General features: G+C 37.8%; 1 protein-coding gene across 3 annotated transcripts in view; it reads right to left on the bottom strand.

Moving 5' to 3' along the window:
• Nucleotides 1-648: 648 nt before the first annotated feature.
• Nucleotides 649-22196, bottom strand: part of Utx (Utx histone demethylase) — an 806852-nt gene continuing 785304 nt past the window's right edge. For 2 of the 3 annotated variants that reach the window (XM_053790163.2, XM_053790166.2), the window contains 6 exons: nucleotides 21354-21490; nucleotides 21025-21143; nucleotides 18438-18648; nucleotides 11529-11661; nucleotides 9848-10009; nucleotides 649-3341 (listed from right to left, as the gene is read on the bottom strand). In XM_053790163.2, the coding sequence (XP_053646138.1) occupies nucleotides 3267-3341; nucleotides 9848-10009; nucleotides 11529-11661; nucleotides 18438-18648; nucleotides 21025-21143; nucleotides 21354-21490 (837 nt within the window). In that variant the 3' untranslated portion in view covers nucleotides 649-3266. The remainder of the gene's footprint in view (nucleotides 3342-9847; nucleotides 10010-11528; nucleotides 11662-18437; nucleotides 18649-21024; nucleotides 21144-21353; nucleotides 21491-22196) is intronic. The other variant, XM_053790164.2, reaches the window with a different exon arrangement.

The following is a 22196-nucleotide window of genomic DNA, read 5'->3' as shown; positions in this document are numbered from 1 at the left end:
TATTCCGTTCAGAGATTATTTTCCAGTCATGGTGTCATGGACTGACACCCTATTCCTCTGTGAGGTTTGTTGGGTCCCTATTTCAGTTCTTCACAGCTGTATGACCCTTGTCGGTTTAGTGCTTTCCTTGATTATAACAATAATTGGTTCTTCACTTTTTTGTAGATTGCCTGGTTTACCAGCGAGCTCATAGGATTTACCCCCCAATGCCCTACCACTCTTACCTTATCTTTCCTTCTTGCAGACAGCCCTGCCTTTGACTTACACTTTTTGTCAGAAACTGCTTTACTATACAAACTTTGACACATAGCCCTTAGTGTCCCTTCCACCAATGATCCCCTCTCCACCTACCTGTTTATAGCCCCAGCACAATTTTTCTGCCCCACAGCCCTGTATGACCCTTGCCAGTTTAGCACTTTGTAATAATACAGGTGTCCTTAATAAATGGGAGTGTGTCAAGTCAGTAGTGCTGCAGTGATTTCCCATTGTTTACTTCTTGTGAATGACATTTTTATATACAGGATGCCCCTGAAAGGAGATGAGGTTCTAAATCTAAAGAAGTGGACTAAGCCTCCCCCTGCCTTGAATCAAACCTAGCCAGATATGGCTAGATTTCAAAGTGACTAAATATAATGAAAATGTAAATACTTTGGTATTCCAGTGAGTTAGGCTTTATTAGCAGACTTACTCTGTACAGTATTGGACACAAGGTCAACACAGATCCCTGAAACAGGTGTGAGCGGAGAAGCTCTTTTTTTTTTTTTCATCCAATTAGCTTGCATCACTAATAATTTATTTAATTGTGACATATGAGAATTAATAGAGAAATGAATGATATGGTTTACGATGCTAAGGAGCATAATGCACAACACGTGTTTGTAGATGTATTATGCTGCTCCTACCTATTAATTGCTTAAAATATTAATTTCCACTCCACCCACACCTCATTAACTACATCCACTGTTTTGCCAAAAATCCCTACTCCCAAAATTGTACAAATGTATACGAGCTTGTCTAGTAAGTGAGCAGGACAACACTTTACTTACACAATGAGAAAGAATAGACTTTAGGTGTTTTATACAATACATACAGATAGAACTCCATACACTTTAAATAACATAAATAAACCTTAACTGTAGGCAATACAGTGCTGGATTTACAAAACTGCTAATGAAAAAAAAAAAAAAAAGCCTTTATTACAGCAACATACAGTTCATAAACTATTTACTACTGCATGGCTGAATGTTTTGTGTGACTGACCTTTTTTTTTTTTTTAATATATTCTTTTCTTACAAAGGACAGATGAATTCGTTATAAAAGCATGAATATGTTCCATGTGTAATACTGAGGACAAACTAGAATGTGTCACATGAAAAACTATACATGATATAAAGAGGTTTGGGTGAATCAATAGGGAGGAGTGGAGAGGAAGTTGTGAACTAAACCCTTATCCAACACTTGATAAATAGCAAGCTGCCTTGTACTGTGTAGTCTGTTCGGTCATTTCTACACGTGCTATACAATCAATACTAACTTAATTTACTTTGCTTGCTAATTCTCAAGTGAAGTTTAAGTATTCAGCCCTTGGTGCACAGCCTTCTGGTATGGATATTATTTAAGAGTTCTCAGCTCAGAGCTCACATTTGTTCAGCCTTCCACAATGCGAGGGCATCGTAAGGACTTGCGGTCAACAGCATTTTACAAAAAAAAAAAAAAAAAAAAAATTTTAGTGGAACTTATTTCCTTAGGCACGCCCATTTCAGGTACAATTTGTTGAGCACTTAGTTTGCCATACCTTATGTTCCTCCAGAATTTCCAAAAATATTGTCTGAAGTCCTACTGCTCACCATTTTCACCTGACATGAGCTTTAATTGGAAACAAATACATTTTAAAATGCACAGCAATTCTCAAACTAAAATGTTACTTTAGAACTGATAACAAAAAAAAGGATCAACAATAAAAAATTAACAAACAGCAACTATAGAAGTAAAATAACTATAAAAATATCATACTGCCCAACATTTTTAGAGTTGCACATTCATTCATAAAATCCCAAAATGTGGGATTAGTGATTCTGGACCACAAATATGGATCAATTTGTAAAATACTGTAAGGGTGGGAAAAGAGACAACCTTACTAAAATAATAGGATGAAAATTATGGAAATTTGTCCTTGCATCCCTGTCATTCCTTCCAGATGCACTGGGATGGACGGACATGCCGAGTTGAGGACCTCGGTTGCTTATAATAGTTATTCAACATAACCAAATAATTCAATAAAAATATATGTATCTGTACAAAACAACTGCTGATCACAGAACATCCAGAACAATGCATGTGGAAAGAGTTTAGATCAGGTAAGCTCTAAGTGAGACTGCAAAGTGGTAGATTTTGTGGCAGTCAAGATTATCACAAGATAAAAACACTCACTTCTTGTGGCAGTGATTTGAAACCTTTTAATGCACACACTCTTAACTACAACTAAGGCCAGTCCCTTTGGCTGGTAACTTGGAAGGAGAACATAATGCGTAGGCAAGGCTAATAAATTAAGACTGGGTAGTACCATACCATCAACCACACGCAATTTCTACTACCCCGACTACAGCTAATTCAGCACTGGCTGTTAACCTTCTTGGCAACCACTATTATTACCATGAGAAACTTACATGGTGGGTCCTGCAATAGCTCTAGTTCTGGCACAATTGCAAGTCCATCACAATGAATGACTTCACACACACACAAACATGCCCATTATTACTCTCCAAACGTTAGTGTTGCTTTTTCCCTGTGTCCTTGAGTTCTATGAGATCATATCAATATGCCTTGGAGAGTGGTAGAACTTGAAGCAGCATTTCTAGGTGCTCCTTTACAACACACACACAACTAAAACACTCTCCATTCATTCATGTCTCGGCAGCATTTTTCTTGTAATGCCCATTTTTTCACTGCAATAGCTTCCAAGAATTTGGGTGTGAAAAATACGGCCACCGTGACTACAATGAGTCAATAATAGAAAAGGCCTCTGGAAGGTGCACTGGCAGTGACGTAAATTCTTATTTATAACTTAATGCTACTTGCAGCAAATAATCATATCTTTCCACAGTAACACTGCTGCTCACTAACACTTGCTGTCTCTTGTGGTTTTACACCTGTGTATAAAAGCAGGGACAGTCACCTTATTCTTCACAAGAGATAAGAACTGTCTGGCTAGGAGCCACCCCATGTCACAATGAACACAACGAGGTGGCCACTAGGACTGGGTTAGGTCACGTGATGGGTGTTGGAGTTGAGGAGGTAGGGGGTGGTGTTGGGGCTTGGCCTGGTAACGTCTGTCCCTGAACCTGAAATTAGCACATCACTGTAATTGTGGAATAGAAAATTTTTACATTAAAATAGATTAAGTCAATTATTATTGTTATAATCAAGCTAAGTGCTAATTTGAGGGCACAATTAACCCTTTCAGGGTCGAGACTCCTGATCTCAAACTTGCTCTCGGGGTTGAAGAATTTAAAAAAAAAATTATTTTAGAGAATCCTTTTGCAAAGGTTACAAAACCAAAAGTGCTGTATAGCCCTTGTGGCTTAGCACTTCTTTTTGATTATAATAATAATAATACAAAACCAAAATAGTGTGAAATTTGATGGAAAACTTATGGATTTACGCTCTCGCAAAGTTAGTGGTCTCAGCGATATTTGTGCATCAGTAATTCTGCCCACTTTGCACCCTCTTTTTGGCCAATTCCATTGTTCCAGTTGACCAAATTCATAGATATTTTGCTAGTATTCCATCTATTACATCAAATGAGTAAAAGAAACTGCCCATTTACCTATTCTGACTGCCAAATAAAGTGATCAGAAATTGGTAATTTGGCCAATTTCACAAAATTAAAAAATTACCAATTTAAAAATAAGGTCCAGAATAAACAATGTAGACATTCCTGGCACTAAAAAAAAAAAATTTCCTCTGTTCTTTAGTCACATCTCCAGGTCTCTCTTATGCTTGCTTTCCATTTTGAATTTTTATTCACACAAAAAATAGAAGATTTACTGTTGTGCAGACTACTGCATTATTGTAATTATCTATATAATTATGTCAGTGCATTCCTAAATGTGTATTAGACTGGCCAGTTAGACACATATTGGACACATGACGTCATTAGTGTACTCTGGAATATCAGTAAAAATCAAATACATGTACTTCCAATACTTTGGGCTCAATTTCAAGCTTTCAGTCCTGAAATTAAAATCATCTCTATTTCTGTAATATATCTTCCATTCTATCAAATTAGACAAAGAAACAGAGAATACCATAACTATGAAAATACACAGCAAACTCAGTTTTAAAACAAAAACACGGTCGCAGTTTTTTCTCATATGGTGCACACTTACAGCATAGACCCATTCTCTCATATCTAGGCCCAAATTTACCACTCACAGCTAATCTCAGTGAGATGAGCTCATGGCGTAGTACTACAGGACCGACACTGAAAGGGTTAAGCACATGAATACACAGCACATAGTTTGGTGTCTTGCATTTAAGAATGTTGCACATAGTTACAGGGTAATGCTGTACCTGTTCTTAGTTCTTGTGGCAAACATGCCAATTTTTATCTATATTTTGGATGCATGTGTGCAACCCAAGCTGAACTTGAAATATAGCAGTATATACAGTATGTACTTCCTCACACCATATTTTCATTTCTGTTTTCATTCTAATTATTCTTGCTCAAGCATTGAGCACTTTCTCAATATTCCCAAAGCACACCAGTTTTATGAATACAGCAGGACCCCCATATCCGTGGGGTATATGTTCCAAGGACCTGCCGTGGATACCGAAATGGCAGATAGTAGCAAACCCTATATATAAGTCCTATACATGCCTATTTTAAAGTTTAAATGATAAATTATGCACAACAAGTAGAAAATTATCACTTTTTCACCAATGGGAAGCACTTCACAGCTTCTCTTAGGTTTTTAAGAACTGCCAGCTTTAATACTTTTGTTCTCTGGGACCATTATTATGCAAAATTAAGAGGTATTTTTGAGCCACAGTAAACCATGGATAACTGAAACCGCGGATACCGAATCAGTGGATATGGGGGTTCAACTGTACATTCACAGACCCATGTGTACATAAACCCTTTGAGGGTCCAGGCCCCCAATCTGAAAATTCCCCAAAGGGTCCAAGAATTTAAAAAAAAAAAAAAAAACCTATGAAATGGTAGAGAATCTTTTTCTGGGGGTAATAAAACAAAAAGTACGAAATTTGATCAAAAACTGACAAAATTGCTCTCGCGAATTTTGCCGTCAGCGATATTTATGCATCGGCGATTTTTGCCCGCTTTGGGTCTTATTTTCGGCTAATTACATTGTTCCATTTTATCTACTGAGAATAAGAAATTGCCCAGTAAACTACAGTGGAACCTCAAATATCGAACTTTCTTCGGTCCAGAAGGCTGCTCGAGTGCCTTTACCGAATGAATTTATTCCCATCAGGAATAATGTAAATTAGATTAGTCCATTTCAGACCCTCAAAAATACACTTATATAATTGGTTGTGTTGGGAGCAGTTCGATTTTTGAGGTTCCACTGTATTTCAACTACTCAGTCAAGTGATCAGAACTTGGTAATTTGACCAATTTCACACAAAGATCAAAATATTCCAATTTCAAAATAGGGGCCAAAATAAACAATGCAGGCATCCCTGGCACTAAAATAACATTTCCTCTGTTCATTAGTTACATTTCCAGGCTATACACATGAATTCCATTTTGATATTTTATTCACAAAGAATTTTTATTCAAATAAAAAATAGAAGATTTACTGTTATTATTTTACAATTATTACAATATTACATATCAGCACATTTGTGAATGCACATTAGATCCACCAGCTGATGTGTACTGGACACATGATGTGATTTGTTTACTCTTGACCATCAGCAAAAATCAAACATTTCTGCTACTTTGCACTCAATTTCAAGCTATTTTAAGTACAAAAACTAATCAAAATTATCTCTATTTCTGTAAAATATCTTCCATTCTATCAAATGCAACCAAGAAACTGTGAATACAACCATAAAAACCATATAAAAATACACCACAAAGTCGCTGTTTTAATCCAAAAATACGGTCAGATTTTTTTCTCATGCACTACAGGATTTGTTTTATATGGTGCACACTTACCACATAGATGCATTCTCTCATATCTAGGCCCAAATTTACCGCTCACGGTTTATCTGAGCGAGTCGAGCTCATAACGTATTACTATGGCTTGGACCCTGTCTTCAAAGCCATATAACTACGGGACGGAGCCTCAAAGGGTTAACCTTCTACAATCGCCACTATTCCATCCATTCCTAGAACTTCTGTTTTTAATCAAACAACACTAATTTTACTTCAGACAATTTCACCTTATATTCAAATACATCTGATCCCATCAACTCATATGATACTGATGACTTTTCTAGAAACTTTATAAAAAGACTTTCAAAAAATTTATCTACTTTTTTACCCTACTTTCTCCTCTTTAATAAGAGGTATTTTTTCCCTCTCCTTACCTATATCTAATGTTTCTTTGCCTCAACTTCATTATACCTCAGAAACACTAACCTCTTTCTATTTATAAGTCACTTATACTACAGACACACTTGGTAGTCAGTTCTATTTTATCCATCTACTTTCCTCTTCCATAAACAGCCTACTTTTTTTTTTTTTCATCCTTTCAATTTTGTTATTTGTATGTGCCTGCTGAGGAAAACTTATCCAAGAGGGAAATATTTTAATGACAGTTAAATTAGCAGGAATACATTGAAATGAATTTCATGTGTGTTTTCTGAATTTCAGCATTTGAAATCTATTAAGGATACTAGTTGATTGAAAACAGTGAATGATAAAAAAATATATAGAGCTTAAATTTTACAAAATAAATAAAAAAAATTTTTTAACACATCAGCCATCTCCCACCAGGGCAGGGTGACCCAAAAGAAAGAAAAATACAAAAAGAATGAAAAAACTTTCATTATCAGTCAACATTTTCACCATCTTTCGTACATAATCACTGTCTTTGCAGAGACGCCCAGATACGACAGTTTAGATAGTCACTCCAAACTGCCTATATCCCAAACCCTCCTTTAAAGTGCAGGCATTGTACTTCCCATTTCCAGGACTCAAGTCTGGCTAATCGGTTTCCCTGAATCCCTTCATAAAATATTACCCTGCTCACACTCCAACAGCTTGTCAGGTCCCAAAAACTATCCGTCTCCATTCACTCCTATCTAACATGCTCATGCACGCTTGCTGGAAATCCAAGCACCTAACCCACAAAACCTCCTTTATCCCCTTCCTCCAACCTTTTCAAGGATGACCTTTACCCTGCCTTCCTTCCCATACAGATTTATTTTTTTTATTTTTATTATCACACTGGCCGATTCCCACCAAGGCAGGGTGGCCCGAAAAAGAAAAACTTTCACCATCATTCACTCCATCACTGTCTTGCCAGAAGGGTGCTTTACACTACAGTTTTTAAACTGCAACATTAACACCCCTCCTTCAGAGTGCAGGCACTGTACAGATTTATACGTTCTCCAAATCATTCTACTTTGTTCCAAACTCTCTAAATGGTCAAACCACCTCAACAACCCCTCTTCAGCCCTCTGACAAATACTTTTAGTAACTCCATACCTCCTAATTTCCACACTATGAATTCTTTGCATAATATTTACACCACACATTGCCCTTAGACAGGACATCTCCACTGCCTCCAGCCACCTCCTCGCTGCAGCATTTACAACCCAAGCTTCACACCCATATAAGAGTGTTGGTACCACTATACTTTCGTACATTCCCTTCTTTGCCTCCATGGATAACGTCTCCATTGATACCTCAATGCACCACTCACCTTTTTTCCTTCATTAATTCTATGGTTAACTTCATCTTTCATAAACCCATCTGCTGACAAGTCAACTCCCAAATATCTGAAAACATTCACTTCTTCCATACTCCCTCTCTCCAATGTGATATCCAATTTTTCATCTAAATCATTTGATACCCTCATCACCTTACTCTTATCTATATTCACTTTTAACTTACTACCTTTACACACCCTCCCAAACTCATCCACTAACCTTTGTAACTTCTCTTTAGAATCTCCCAAAAGCACAGTATCATCAGCAAAAAGTAACTGTGTCAATCCCCATTTTGTATTTGATTCCCCATAATTTAATCCCACCCCTCTCCCCAACACCCTAGCATTTACTTCTTTTACAACCCCATTTATAAATATATTAAACAACCATGGTGACATTACACATCCCTCTCTAAGACCTACTTTTACCGGGAAGTAATCATCTCTCCTACACACCCTAACCTGAGCCTCACTATCCTCATGAAAACTCTTTACAGCATTTAGTAACTTACTACCTATTCCATACATTTGCAACATCTGCCACATTGCTCCCCTATCCACTCCATCATATGCCTTTTCTAAATCCATAGAAAACTTCCATACCTTTATCTAAATACTGTTCACATATATGTTTCAATGTAAACACTTGATCTATACATCTCCTACTTGCTCATCTGCAATCCTGCTCTTTGTCTTACCTCTAATTATTTCAATAATAACCTTATTGTACACTTTACCTGGTACAGTGGAACCCTGAGTTTCGGCCATAATTCGTTCCAGAAGGCTGTTTGAGTGCCCTTACCCAACGAATTTGTTACCATAAGGAATAATGTAAATTAGATTAGTCCATTTCAGACCCCGAAAAATACACTTACAAATAATACAATAATAATACACTTACATGACTGTTTGAGTTGGGAGGTGGCCGAAACTCGGGGTACCACTGTATACTCAGCAAACTTATTCCGCTATAATTTTTACTATCTCTTTTGTCCCCCTTCCCTTTATATAAAGGAACTATACATATTTTCTTTTGTCTCCTTTTCCTACAAAAAACTATACACACTCTCTGCCAATCACTAGGTACCTTTCCCTCTTTCATACATTTACTGAACAAAAGTACTAACCACTCCAAAACTATATCCCCATCTGCTTTTAACATTTCTATGATCCCATCAGTTCCAGCTGCTTTACTCCCTTTCATTCTACCCAAAGCAGCAGGCACATTTGAGTGCATTAGATTGGAGATGAATGGTTTTTGGGACCTGATGAGCTGGGTAATATTTTGTGAACGGATTCAGGGAAACCGATCAGCCAGACTTGGGTCCTGGATGTGGGAAGTACAATGCCTGCACCTTGAAGGAGGGGTTTGGGATACTGGCTGTTTGGAGTGACATCTAAACTGTTGTATCTGAGCACCTCTGCAAATACAGCAATTATGTGTGAATAATGGTGTTTCTTTTCTGGGTCACCCTGCCTCTGTGGGAGACAGTCGACGTAATAAAAAAAAAGAATTTATAGATATTAGAAGTATAAAGGTAGTAGTATGAGTGAGAATATAAGATACTGGAAAATGTACACAGAGACGTGAAATAACTTTTATAAGAATGGGAATCAGAGAAAAATTTCATGCCAATAATTATTATTAAAAGTAAAGGCAACAGCAGCCTAAAATTAAGTTAAAAGCAGGAAAAGTTATGGGAGGTAATGAAATTATGACTGGTGGTGTGTTAAAGTTAGGGAAGGTATCTAATGATCCTAAAAAGAAAAAACAGTATCCTCATTCAAAAGGCAAAATTATGCTTAACACACTTTAATATACGTACCGTTATTCAATCTACTCTGGGAGAAGATGCCAGAAAACGCTCAAATCACTTGTCTTGCTAATTTTAAAAATTTATTGGTAACAAAACAAAAAAAGTAGTGTTCACCATTCTACTTACCGAGTGTAATATGAAGTTGTCATAAACCTGACAAAGGTCATTCAAGTGGTATTCCTCTAAAACAACAAAACCTTCAAGTCGTGGAGCCTGGCGTCGGGCACAGTCAATGCAATGCACAACATGCCGTCTTTCTTGTTCCTTGACAAACAGCACATTAAATACCTAAAAAGTAAAGGAAAGCATAAATGGATTTTTTCATAAATACTTTGAAATGAAACAGTAAAAACTGGGGGAATTTCATTAAAATTAAAGATAAATCCATAAAAAGTATGTAGTAAGGGGAAAAATTATTGCTGACAATTTGAGGCACTCGAGGTTCAAGGGCCAAAACATATTCAATAAAAGTGTCCATTTCCTTTCATATATCAATATGGCTAATACAGTACAATGTCAAGCAAATCATCCAGCTGAAGAACTGCTACAAAGTCATAATAAAAATAAAACTCCTCAATCCAGTCAAATATCTCCAGTCCACCAATCCATACATCAGTAATGCCTACAATGCAACACCAAGGTGAAGATAACCACTTCAACATTTTGCAGTTAAAGTATATTTCAGAAAAGGCAGCATTCTGCATTCATTAATGCTTGCTCAATGAGAAAATGCATTATTTTTATCTAAAATGTAATCCCATCTGATAACTGAAGAATTGGAGATAATAGGTGTCAGGTATGACAATGAAAATGGTACTGTACCCACAACATCAATTCTATGTAATGATTCCATGCCTCTGCAGTTTTCATGATTCCTCCCAACCATCTAAACACCAGCTCCTATTCTGAATGAAATGATAAATCTGCTTCCTCAACTTCAACTGATGAGGAGAGGACAGAAGGGAGTGCATGAGCAGTATGCTCAAAAAATGTGCAGGAACTGTACATACCTTGATAACAGACAACTAGTACTCTTGATTATACCCTGCCTGCCATGTGTTGTCGATATAATAGAAGAAAGGCAAAATGAGAGAAAGAGGGTAGGAGAGGGAAAGAGGGTGCATTCACATGATCATGTGTGTATGCAGGACTCTTACATACCTTGCTAGCTGACAACACACTGCACATTGCTCGCTAGCAATCTGCATGGCGTGTTTCGTTTTTCGTTGATGCAGGCAAAGAGAAGAGAAGGGAGAGAGAGGGACAGAGATGAGTACTATGCATGTTACGTTTATTAAGAAGATTTTATAGCTGGGCTTCATTTTCAGGACTAGACTGAGATACACAAATACAAAGTTATGTCCTGCTAATTCAATCTCTTGGCTTTATTCTGTAGCCCTGAGATGCTTTTAGTTTGGCACCTGTTTGCCCCATGGATGCTGGACTGGAGATGTTCAACTGTACACTGTGGAATTCAAATTTTGATTGCATTTTTACATATATGTTCATTTTTGTAAATCTACTTCCTACGAGTGTGTAGACGGATGGGGAGGAGGAAACAATACGTAAACCAATAAGTAAACTAGAAACAACTCAATTCACATTATTTTTGACAAAATAGGAAATATATAATTTTTTTTGTTTTGTTTTGTTTTTGTTTTTTTGGGGTGTCACAAACCTAAGTAATTTTAAAACCCCATACATTATTCACATTACACAGTGCTAATTTCAGGAACATAACCCTTGCACTACATGAGGTCTTGCTGCACAACATAACATGCAAGAGTGTATCAATCTCATTACTAACCTCAATTTCACAAACACCACAATAGTGAGATGCATCAGTTCTGGTTCGTCCATGGAACTTAGTCTCCAAGCCACACATCTTAACAAAGTCTAAAGATAAGCAGACTTGACGAAATGAACGCATCAGACAGCCCCTTAAAAAGTAAAAATATTAATATAATTAGATGTGTGTAAGAAAGAATATACTCAATCAAATATATAAGCACAGGAGATGCCTACATATAAGGTGTGTACAGCATGTAAAGCATTAATGCATATTTCCACTTTTTAAAAAAAAAGAAGAGGACGAATATCAAAAACTTCAGAAAGCAATTAACTGAGACTTAGTTTTATGGTGCTGCAATACAAGTAAAAGAAATGAACAAAAAACAAGATGTTCACTGTACTAGGCCTACTGGCCCATGCTAGGCAGGTAATAACTCAACCAACAAATCCCACTCTGTACCTGCCCAGTCTACTTTTAGAGCTACCAAAAGTACTTACTCCAAACCAGTGCTTTCCTATATCCTTTCTAAATACAAATTTATCCGACTTGAATCCATTTCTAAGTCCTATCTTGATCAGGTATGTTCAAAACTTTGTCTCTTTAATTTATTAATATCCACCTGTACACTACAATCATATGTCCCCCAACCCCCATATTTTATGCCTGGAGAGTGTAAATTCAGTGCCATGAATCTTTTTTTCTAGGTGAGGTTTCTTATGGTGTACATGGAAGATATTCATGTTTGAGCCAAGGAAGAAACAAAAACAGGTCCAGTTTCTTAGATCATGAACCTCTCTTCCTCACCCCATCACTGGCATCAACAAACCTCTCTTGTGGGATGACATTTATGTAGATTGTGAGCAAGGGATCCAATGCTGACCTTGGGACACCTACTTGTAACTTTTCCCTATTTTAATTTCTTCTCATTTATGCTCTGTCACTGTTCTCTCACCATAACCCCATGCATGGTAATACCCACAATCCCTTACCATAACAGTGAGAGGATAAATAGCCTATGTAAAGTGTTCCGAAAGACAAAATAGGAGAAGGAAGCAGTCATTTTGTTAGTGCATAGGCTGTGTTGTGTCAGATACAATGGGTAAAAGAAAGTAAAAGAATTAGGGATTAGGAGAGGAAAAAGCAGCTCTCTTCCTGCTGCTCATGCTATGCTGTACACGATACTTTGAGAAAGAGAAGCGATCCTGCTTCTGCTGCCCATGTTTTATATCAGATACAATGTGTCAGGAGCAGGATCAAACAAGGTTTACAGATAATTTTAAACATGGAATAACCCATTTACTGGATAATTGCTGATCTGCTGTATTATCATCAATATTATTATTGTTGAAGCAATTAACAGTAAGACAGAGAATAGGATAGCAGATGAACAAGGAGGCTTTAGAAGGGTAGGGGATGTGTAGACCAAGTTTTTATTTTTTTTTTATTATCACACTGGCCGATTCCCACCAAGGCAGGGTGGCCCGAAAAAGAAAAACTTTCACCATCATTCACTCCATCACTGTCTTGCCAGAAGGGTGCTTTTCACTACAGTTTTTAAACTGCAACATTAACACCCCTCCTTCAGAGTGCAGGCACTGTACTCCCATCTCCAGGACTCAAGTCCGGCCTGCCGGTTTCCCTGAACCCCTTCATAAATGTTACTTTGCTCACACTCCAACAGCACATCAAGTATTAAAAACCATTTGTCTCCATTCACTCCTATCAAACACGCTCACGCATGCCTGCTGGAAGTCCAAGCCCCTCGCACACAAAACCTCCTTTACCCCCTCCCTCCAACCTTTCCTAGGCCGACCCCTACCCCGCCTTCCTTCCACTACAGACTGATACACTCTTGAAGTTATTCTGTTTCGCTCCATTCTCTCCACATGTCCGAACCACCTCAACAACCCTTCCTCAGCCCTCTGGACAACAGTTTTGGTAATCCCGCACCTCCTCCTAACTTCCAAACTACGAATTCTCTGCATTATATTCACACCACACATTGCTCTCAGACATGACATCTCCACTGCCTCCAGCCTTCTCCTCGCTGCAACATTCATCACCCATGCTTCACACCCATATAAGAGCGTTGGTAAAACTATACTCTCATACATTCCCCTCTTTGCCTCCAAGGACAAAGTTCTTTGTCTCCACAGACTCCTAAGTGCACCACTCACCCTTTTCCCCTCATCAATTCTATGATTCACCTCATCTTTCATAGACCCATCCGCTGACACGTCCACTCCCAAATATCTGAATACATTCACCTCCAAGTGTTTGCATTAAAAAACATAGGTGAACAGTATTTTTTTTTTTATTAACACATCGGTCATTTCCCACCAAGGCAGGGTGGCCCGAAAAAGAAAAACTTTCATCATTGTTCACCCCATCACTGTGTTGCCAGAGGCATGCTTACACTACAGTTATAAAACTGCAACATTAACACCCCTCCTTCAGATTGCCGGCACTGTACTTCCCATCTTCAGGAATCAAGTCCGGCCTGCCGGATTCCCCAAATCCCTTCATAAATGTTACCTTGCTTAGACACTAAGAGCATGTCTCCATTCGCTCCTATCTAACACTCTTATGAATACTTGCTGGAAGTCCAAGCACCTCGCACACAAAACCATCTTTACCCCCCCTCCCTCCAGCCTTTCCTAAGCTGACTCCTACCCCGCCTTCCCTCCACTACAGATTTTACACTCTCGAAGTCATTCCGTTTTGTTCCATCCTCTCTACATGTCCAAACCATCTCAATGACCCCTCCTCAGCCCTCTGGATAATAGTTTTGGTAATCCCACACCTCCTAATCTCCAAACTACGGGTTCTCTGCATTATATTCACACCACACATTGCCCTCAGACATGACATCTCCACTGCCTCCAGCCTTCTCCTTGTTGCAACATTCACAACCCATGCCTCACACCCATACAAGAAAGAGTGTTGGTATAACTATACTCTCATACATTCCCCTCTTTGCTTTCATGGATAAAGTTCTTTGTTTCCACAAACTCCTCAGTGCACCACTCATCATTTTCCCCTCGTCACTTCTGTGATTCACCTCACCCTTCATAGACCCATCTGCTGACAAGTCCACTCCAAATATCTGAACACATTCACCTCCTCCATACTCTCTCCCTCCAATTTGATATCCAATCTTCCATTACATAATTTTTTTGTTATCCTCATCACCTTCCTCTTTCCTATATTCACTATTAATTTCCTTCATTTACATACCCTATCAAATTCTCTTCAGAATCTCCCAAAAGCAGTGTCGTCAGCAAAGAGCAACTGTGACAACTCCCACTTTGTGTTAGATTCTTTATCTTTTAACCCCACACCTCTTGCCAACACCCAAGCATTCACTTCTCTTACAACTCCATCTATAAATATATTGAACAACCATGGTGACATCACACATCCCTGTCTAAGGCCTACTTTTACTGGGAAATAATCTCCCTCTCGCCTACATACTCTAACCTGAGTCTCACTATCCTCGTAAAAGCTTTTCATCGCTTTCAGTAACCTACCTCCTATTCCATACATTTGCAACATCTGCCACATTGCCCCCCTCTCCACCCTATCATATGCCTTTTCCAAATCCGTAAATGCCACAAATACTTCTTTACCTGTATCTAAATACCTATATGTTTCACTGCAAACACTTGGTCTGCACACCCTCTACCCTTCCTAAAGCCTCCTTGTTCATCTGCCATCCTGCTCTCCATCTTACTCTTAATTCTTTCAACAATAACTACCATACACTTTACCAGGTATATTCAACAAACTTATTCCCCTATAATTTTTACACTCTCTTTTGTCCCCTTTGCCTTTATACAAAGGAACTATGCATGCTCTCTGCCAATCCCTAGGTACCTTGATAAATTAGACACATGTGCAACTCTTGGGTATCTTTATTGAGGAAACGTTTTGCCACACAGTGGCTTCATCAGTCCATACAAAGGAGGGACTGATTACCTCATTCTCCCCCTGTTCTTCAAGATTCTCCTTTGTATGGACTGATGAAGCCACTGTGTGACGAAACGTTTCCTCAATAAAGATACCCAAGAGTTGCACATGTGTCTAATTTATCAACATGTCGGTTCTCTGAACCATTCATCTACAACCCTAGGTACCTTACCCTTTTCCATACATTTACTAAATAAAAACACTGACTACTCCAAAACTATATCCCAACCTGCTTTTAACATTTCTATCTTTATCCCATCAATCCCCTTTCATTCTACTCACTGCCCCACACACCTCCCCCACTCAGGTTAGAGTATGCAGGCAAGAAGGAGATTATTTCCCAGTAAAAGTAGGCCTTAGACAGGGATGTATGATGTCACCATGGTTGTTCAATATATTTATAGTGTAAGAGAAGTGAATGCTCAGGTGTTGGCAAGAGGCGTCGGGTTAAAAGATAAAGACTAAAACAAAGTGGGAGTTGTCACAGTTGCTCTTTGCTGACGACACTGCTTTTGGGAGATTCTGAAGAGAAGTTGCAGAGGCTGGCTGATGAGTTTGATAGGGTATGTAAATGAAGGAAATTAATAGTGAATATAGGAAAGAGTAAGGTGATGAGGATAACAAAAAAATTAGGTAACAGAAGATTGGATATCAGATTGGAGGGAGAGAGTATAGAGGAGGTGAATGTATTCAGATATTTAGGAGTGGACATGTCAGCAGATGGGTCTATGAAAGATGAAGTGAATCACAGAACTGATGAGGGGGGGGGGGAAGGTGAGTGGTGCAATGAGGAGTCTGTGGAGACAAAGAACTTTATCCATGAAAACAAAGAGGGGAATGTATGAGAGTACAGTTATACCAATATGCTCTGATATGGGTGAGAAGCATGGGTGATGAATGTTGGAACAAGGAGAAGGCAGTGGAGATGTTGTGTCTGAGAGCAATGTGTGGTGTGAATATAATGCAGAGAATTCGTAGTTTGGAAATTAGGAGGTGCGGGATTACCAAAACTATTATACAGGTGTGGGATTACCAAAACTATTATCCAGGAGGGGTTGTTAAGATGATTTGGACATGTAGAGAGGATGGAACTAAATAGAATGACTTCAAGAGTGTATAAATCTGTAGTGGAGGAAGGTGGGGTAGGGGGTGGCCTAGGAAAGGTTGGAGGGAGTGGGTAAAGGTTTTGTGCGTGAGGGGCTTGGACTTCCAGAAAGCATGCATGAGCGTGTTAGATAGGAGCAAATGGAGACAAATTGTTTTTTTAAAACTTGACGTGTTGTTGGAGTGTAAGCAAGGTAACATTTACGAAGGGATTCAGGGAAACTGGCAGGCCGGACTTGATACCTGGAGATGGGAACTAAAGAGCCGGCACTCTGAAGGAGGGGTGTTAATGTTGCAGTTTTATAACTGTAGTGTAAGCATGCCTCTGGCAAGACAGTGATGGCGTGAATGGTGAAAGTTTTTCTCTTTCAGGCCACCCTGCCTTGGTGGGAAATGGCTGATGTGTTAACCCTTTGACTGTTTCAGCTGTATATATACATTTTACGAGCCAGTGTTTCGGACGCATATATACTCAATAATTCTAGCGGAATCAAATTAAGCAGGAGAAAGCTGGTAGGCCCACATGTGAGAGAATGGGTCTGTGTGGTCAGTGTGCACTGTATAAAAAAAATCCTGCAGCACGCAGTGCATGAGAGAAAAAAAACTCCGACCATATTTTTGGATTAAAACGCCGAATTTGAGGTGTATTTTCCTATAGTATTTATGGTTGTATTCTCGTTTTCTTGGTCTCATTTGATAGAATGGGAAACATATTACAGAAATAGAGATGATTTTGATTAGTTTCATGAAAAAAACGACCTTGAAATTGAGCTCAAAGTAGCGGAAATGTTCGATTTTTACTAATGTTCAAGAGTAAGCAAATCACATCACACATCCAATACATGTCAACTGGGGAGTCTAATATTCTTTCACTAGTGCACTGATATTATAAAAGGGGCCTGGAGACATAACTAATGAACAGAGGATGTTATTTTAGTCCTAAGAATGTCTGCAGTGTTTATTCTGGACCCTATTTTGAAACTGGCATCTTTTTTTATTTGTGTGAAATTGGCCAAACTGCCAATTTGGGTAGTTGAAATCAGTAAATGGGCAGTTTCTTGTACTCAATTGATATAAAAAATTGAGTTCTAAATAAATAGCTATGAGTTTGGTCAACTGGAACAATGGAATTGGCCAATAATAGGGCTCAAAGCCGGCAAAATCGCCGATGTGTATATATCGCCGAGATCGCTAACTTAGCGGGAGCATAATTCCATAAGTTTTTGATCAAATGTCCTACTTTTGGTGTCATTACCATTGGGAAAACATTATCATTTCATAAAAAAAAAAAAAAAAATCCCAAAATTTTTTCGACACCAGGAAACACTTCAGGATTTGGGGTTGCGACAGTCAAAGGGTTAATAATAAAAAAATAATAATAAATCTCCTGGTATATATGTAATATATGACACATTTTGTATCATATATTAAATGTTAAACAATTATTAAATATACACTGATTTATAAATGCTGAAAAAATTATCTTTTTCTAATTTCTGATATGCATTGCTTTGCACTTATCAACAAAGGAAACTCAATTACCACTTACTGGTCAGCTTGTAATCTCATGTTGTGACTGAGGCCATACTTAGTATCACTAAATTTCTTTTGGCATGAACATTTATCAAAAACTCTCCAGAACTCGAGACTTATCCCTTCTACCATCTTCTTTACATTATACATATACAAATATCATGCTAATACTGATGAGCTCCTGTATCCATGCAGGGATCTGGATATACAGTACTGTTTAGTATTACTGCTTAGCTGAAAAATACACAAGACAAAAATAACAAAAACTATAATTACAATAGTATATTCATCAAAAACTAAAATCAAGAGTCAACTTACTTGATTGCCTCAAAGAGCTTAGGGTCAGATACTTTTATATTTCTGGCCAAATTCCATGACAGATGAACCAGAGGAACAATGGACTTGAAGCTCTGTAATTTATTCCACTCATATCTCTCCAAAGCCAGGATATACTGACGTGCAGTAAGAGGACCCACGTTCCAGGCAATGTTATTACACCAACCTACAGCTTGGACCCAGTGAACACAACCTACAAAAGAGCAGTATGAACTGCATGAGCAAAACTTAAGTACATACAGGTTTCTGACCAATACTGTAAGTTACTTTTGAGCTAATAAGAGAAAATTTCCTCCTCTTCAAATATTGCCAAGATTGAGGCGTCCCTTAGTTCAGTTAGCAGCACTCTCAGCTCACACACAAAGGGTCCATGGTTCGAATCCCTGCATGGGTGGAAATGTTGAACATGTTTCCTTAAACCTGTTCACTTAGCAGTAAGTACCTGGGCGTTAGTCAATTGTTGTAGGTGACATCTCAGGGGTGCTAGTATACCTTAAATATGGCTAGGCTTTGAAATGAGCTGAGGTAGGATAACTTTTAGCTTGGGAACTTGAATATAAAAAAAAGTAATGAAAAAAAAATTTTGTTTACAATCTAAAACACAGTGGAACCTTGGTTGTCAAACTTAATTCATTCCAGATGTCGGTTCGACAACCAAACCAGTTTTTCCCACAAAGAATAATGTAAATAGAATTAATCCATTCTAGACCCAAAATGACAATTTATTAATTATGTACTACTACTACATAAAACAATGTTTAAAACTATACAGCACACAGAAACTGTAAAAATGAATACTAAATGAAAATTTAACTTAACCCTTAAACTGTCCAAGCAGATCTACATTCACATGCTTAGTGCTCCAAAAGTAGATCTACATTTTTTTTACATATTTTCAAATATAACAAAAAAGAAAAGTAGATCAAAGTTTTTTACACGTTTTCAGATGTACAAAAAAAAAAAGATCTACTTTTTTTACATACTTTCAAATGTTGAAAAAACGTATATATACGTTTGGACCGTTTACGGGTAAAATACTGTACAGTAAATGAAAATTTAACTGGCTCTTACCTGTCAGAGGAGAGCTAATGGCAAAATTCTAGCAGCTTCAAATCTTGCAGGAGAAAGCTGGTAGGTCTACATGTGAGAGAATGGGTCTGCATGGTCAGTGTGCGCAGTATAAAAAAAATCCTGCAGCACGCAGTGCATAATGACAAAAAAACTGACTGTTTTAGGTTTAAAACAGCGAGCTTGCAGCGTATTTTCGTATGGTATTTATGGTTGTATTCTCGTTTTCTTGGTCTCATTTGATAGAATGAAAGATATATTACAGAAATAGAGATGATTTTCAGTGGTTTAACCCTTAAACTGTCCAAACGTAGATCTACGTTTTTTTAGCATTTGAAAGTATGTAAAAAAGGTAGATTTTTTTTTTTTACATTTGAAAATGTGTAAAAATCTTTGATCTACTTTTTTTTGTTATATTTGAAAATATGTAAAAAAAATATAGATCTACTTTTGGAGCACTACACATGTGAACGTAGATCTGCTTGGACAGTTTAAGGGTTAAGACTAAAAGTAGCTTGAAATTGAGCTCAAAGTAGCAGAAATGTCCGATTTTTGCCAATGTTCAAGAGTAAACAAATCACATCACATGTCCAATACACGTCAACTGGTGAGTCTCATATGCAGTCACGAATGTGCTGATATTATTTATACAATTATTGCAATTATGCAATAATTTTTTGTGTGAATAAAAATTAAAAATGAAAAGCAATAGTAATATAGGAGGGGTCTGGAGACGTGACTAATGAATAGATAAAAGGTTATTTTAGTGCCAGGAAGCTCTGAATTGTTTATGCTGGACCCTATTTTGAAATTGGCCTTTCTTGAGTTTTGTATGAAATTGGTCAAATTAGTAATTTCAGATCACTTTACTGGGTATTTGAAATAGGTAAATGGGCAGTTTCTTGTACTAAATCGATAGAATAAAAGGAGTTCCAGCGAAATAGCTGTGAGTTTGGTCAACTGGAACAATGGAATTGGCCCAAAATAGGGCTCAAAGTGGGCAAAATCACATTAGTCACTATACTTACTGAGTCCCCCGCTGTGGACTCTGTCCAGTGATCACGTTATCCAAGAATTGTTGATCAACAACTAAGACCACATACGAAACCCAAACTGAACAAAACGGTTCTAAAACTGATTTGTTCGACAACTACTCTGTTCAACAACCAAGGTTCCACTGTACTAGGCACACCCCTATGTGTGAGATTTAAAATACAAAGCAAAAACCCTATGTATACAATTTAAAATACATGACAAAAATCCTAGGTGTACCATTTGAAATATACATACTAAGCAAAAAAAAAATGTAAACCATTTACAATAATAAGCAAAAAACACTATGTATGCCATTTATTATACAGTACTAGGCAAAAAAAAATCTAAATAATAAACTAAAAAACTTCAAGACTGGTCAATAAAAGTTGGGCATATAGTACTGGCAATAAAATAAGTGTCTGAAAACCATTTACAAAAATGTGAACTAGTAAACACTTTCCCTCACCTGAATTAACCCAAACCATGTCTCCTGGTTTTTGGTGAAAACGATACACTGGTACATTTTCATCATATAACTCTTGTAAATCTGGCCACCATGAACCGTGAAGATAGTTTGTTCTGTTTCTACATAAAGAAAAAAATAATACAAAATTACCAAGTTATTCACTAGTCTGGCATGTGGAAAGCCACTATCCATATTGGGCAAAGATCATACAGGCTAAGTTATAAAGTTTTTTATTTTTCAAGACAATTTTGAAAATACTTCAGAGTATTTTCAAGAAGAATCCCACATTGTACTACTGCTGATGAAAAAATTTCTAGTACGTAACTTACTTCTCGCATAGGTTTGCGATGACTCCCCAGTAAGCATCAGGAACACCAAACCATTCACAATCTCCTGGTCCAATATTGATATTGATGGAGCAAAAATTATTATTTTCTTGATGACCAGGTGTTCGTGAACCAGGAACCTAGAAATTATAATTAATTAATGGCATGCGCAAAATGTAAGTGTAATATTTTCTAACAAATCATATACATATTTAATATGTATATGATTATACATATTTAGTATACATTTTTTTCTTTTATTAACACATCGGCCGATTCCCACCAAGGCAGGGTGGCCCGAAAAAGAAAACTGCAATAGTAACACCCATCCTTCAGAGTGCAGACACTGTACTTCCCATCTCCAGGACTCAAGTCTGGCCTGCCGGTTTCCCTGAATTCCTTCATAAATGTTACTTTGTTCACACTCCAACAGCATGTCAAGTATTAAAAACAATTTGTCTCCATTCACCCCTATCAAATACACTCATGCATGCTTGCTGGAAGTCCAATCCCCTCACACACTAAACCTCCTTTACCCCCTCCCTCCAAAATTTCCTCGGCCGACCCCTTACCCTGCCTTCCCTCCACTACAGATTTATACACTCTCAAAGTTATTCTGTTTCGTTCCATTCTCTCTACATGTCCGAACCACCTCAGCAACCCCTCCTCAGCCCTCTGGATAATGGTTTTAGTAATCCTACACCTCCTAATTTCCAATCTACAAATTCTCTGCATTATATTCACACCACACACTGCCCTCAAACATGACATCTCCACTGCCTCCAGCCTTCTCCTCATTGCAACATTCACCACCCATGCTTCACACCCATATAAGAGTGGTGGTAT

Source organism: Cherax quadricarinatus, chromosome 58 (genome assembly GCF_038502225.1).
Source record: "Cherax quadricarinatus isolate ZL_2023a chromosome 58, ASM3850222v1, whole genome shotgun sequence".
Taxonomy (NCBI): domain Eukaryota; kingdom Metazoa; phylum Arthropoda; class Malacostraca; order Decapoda; family Parastacidae; genus Cherax; species Cherax quadricarinatus.
The sequence above is the reverse complement of the archived record's forward strand: the minus strand, read 5'-3'. Positions and strand labels throughout refer to the sequence as shown.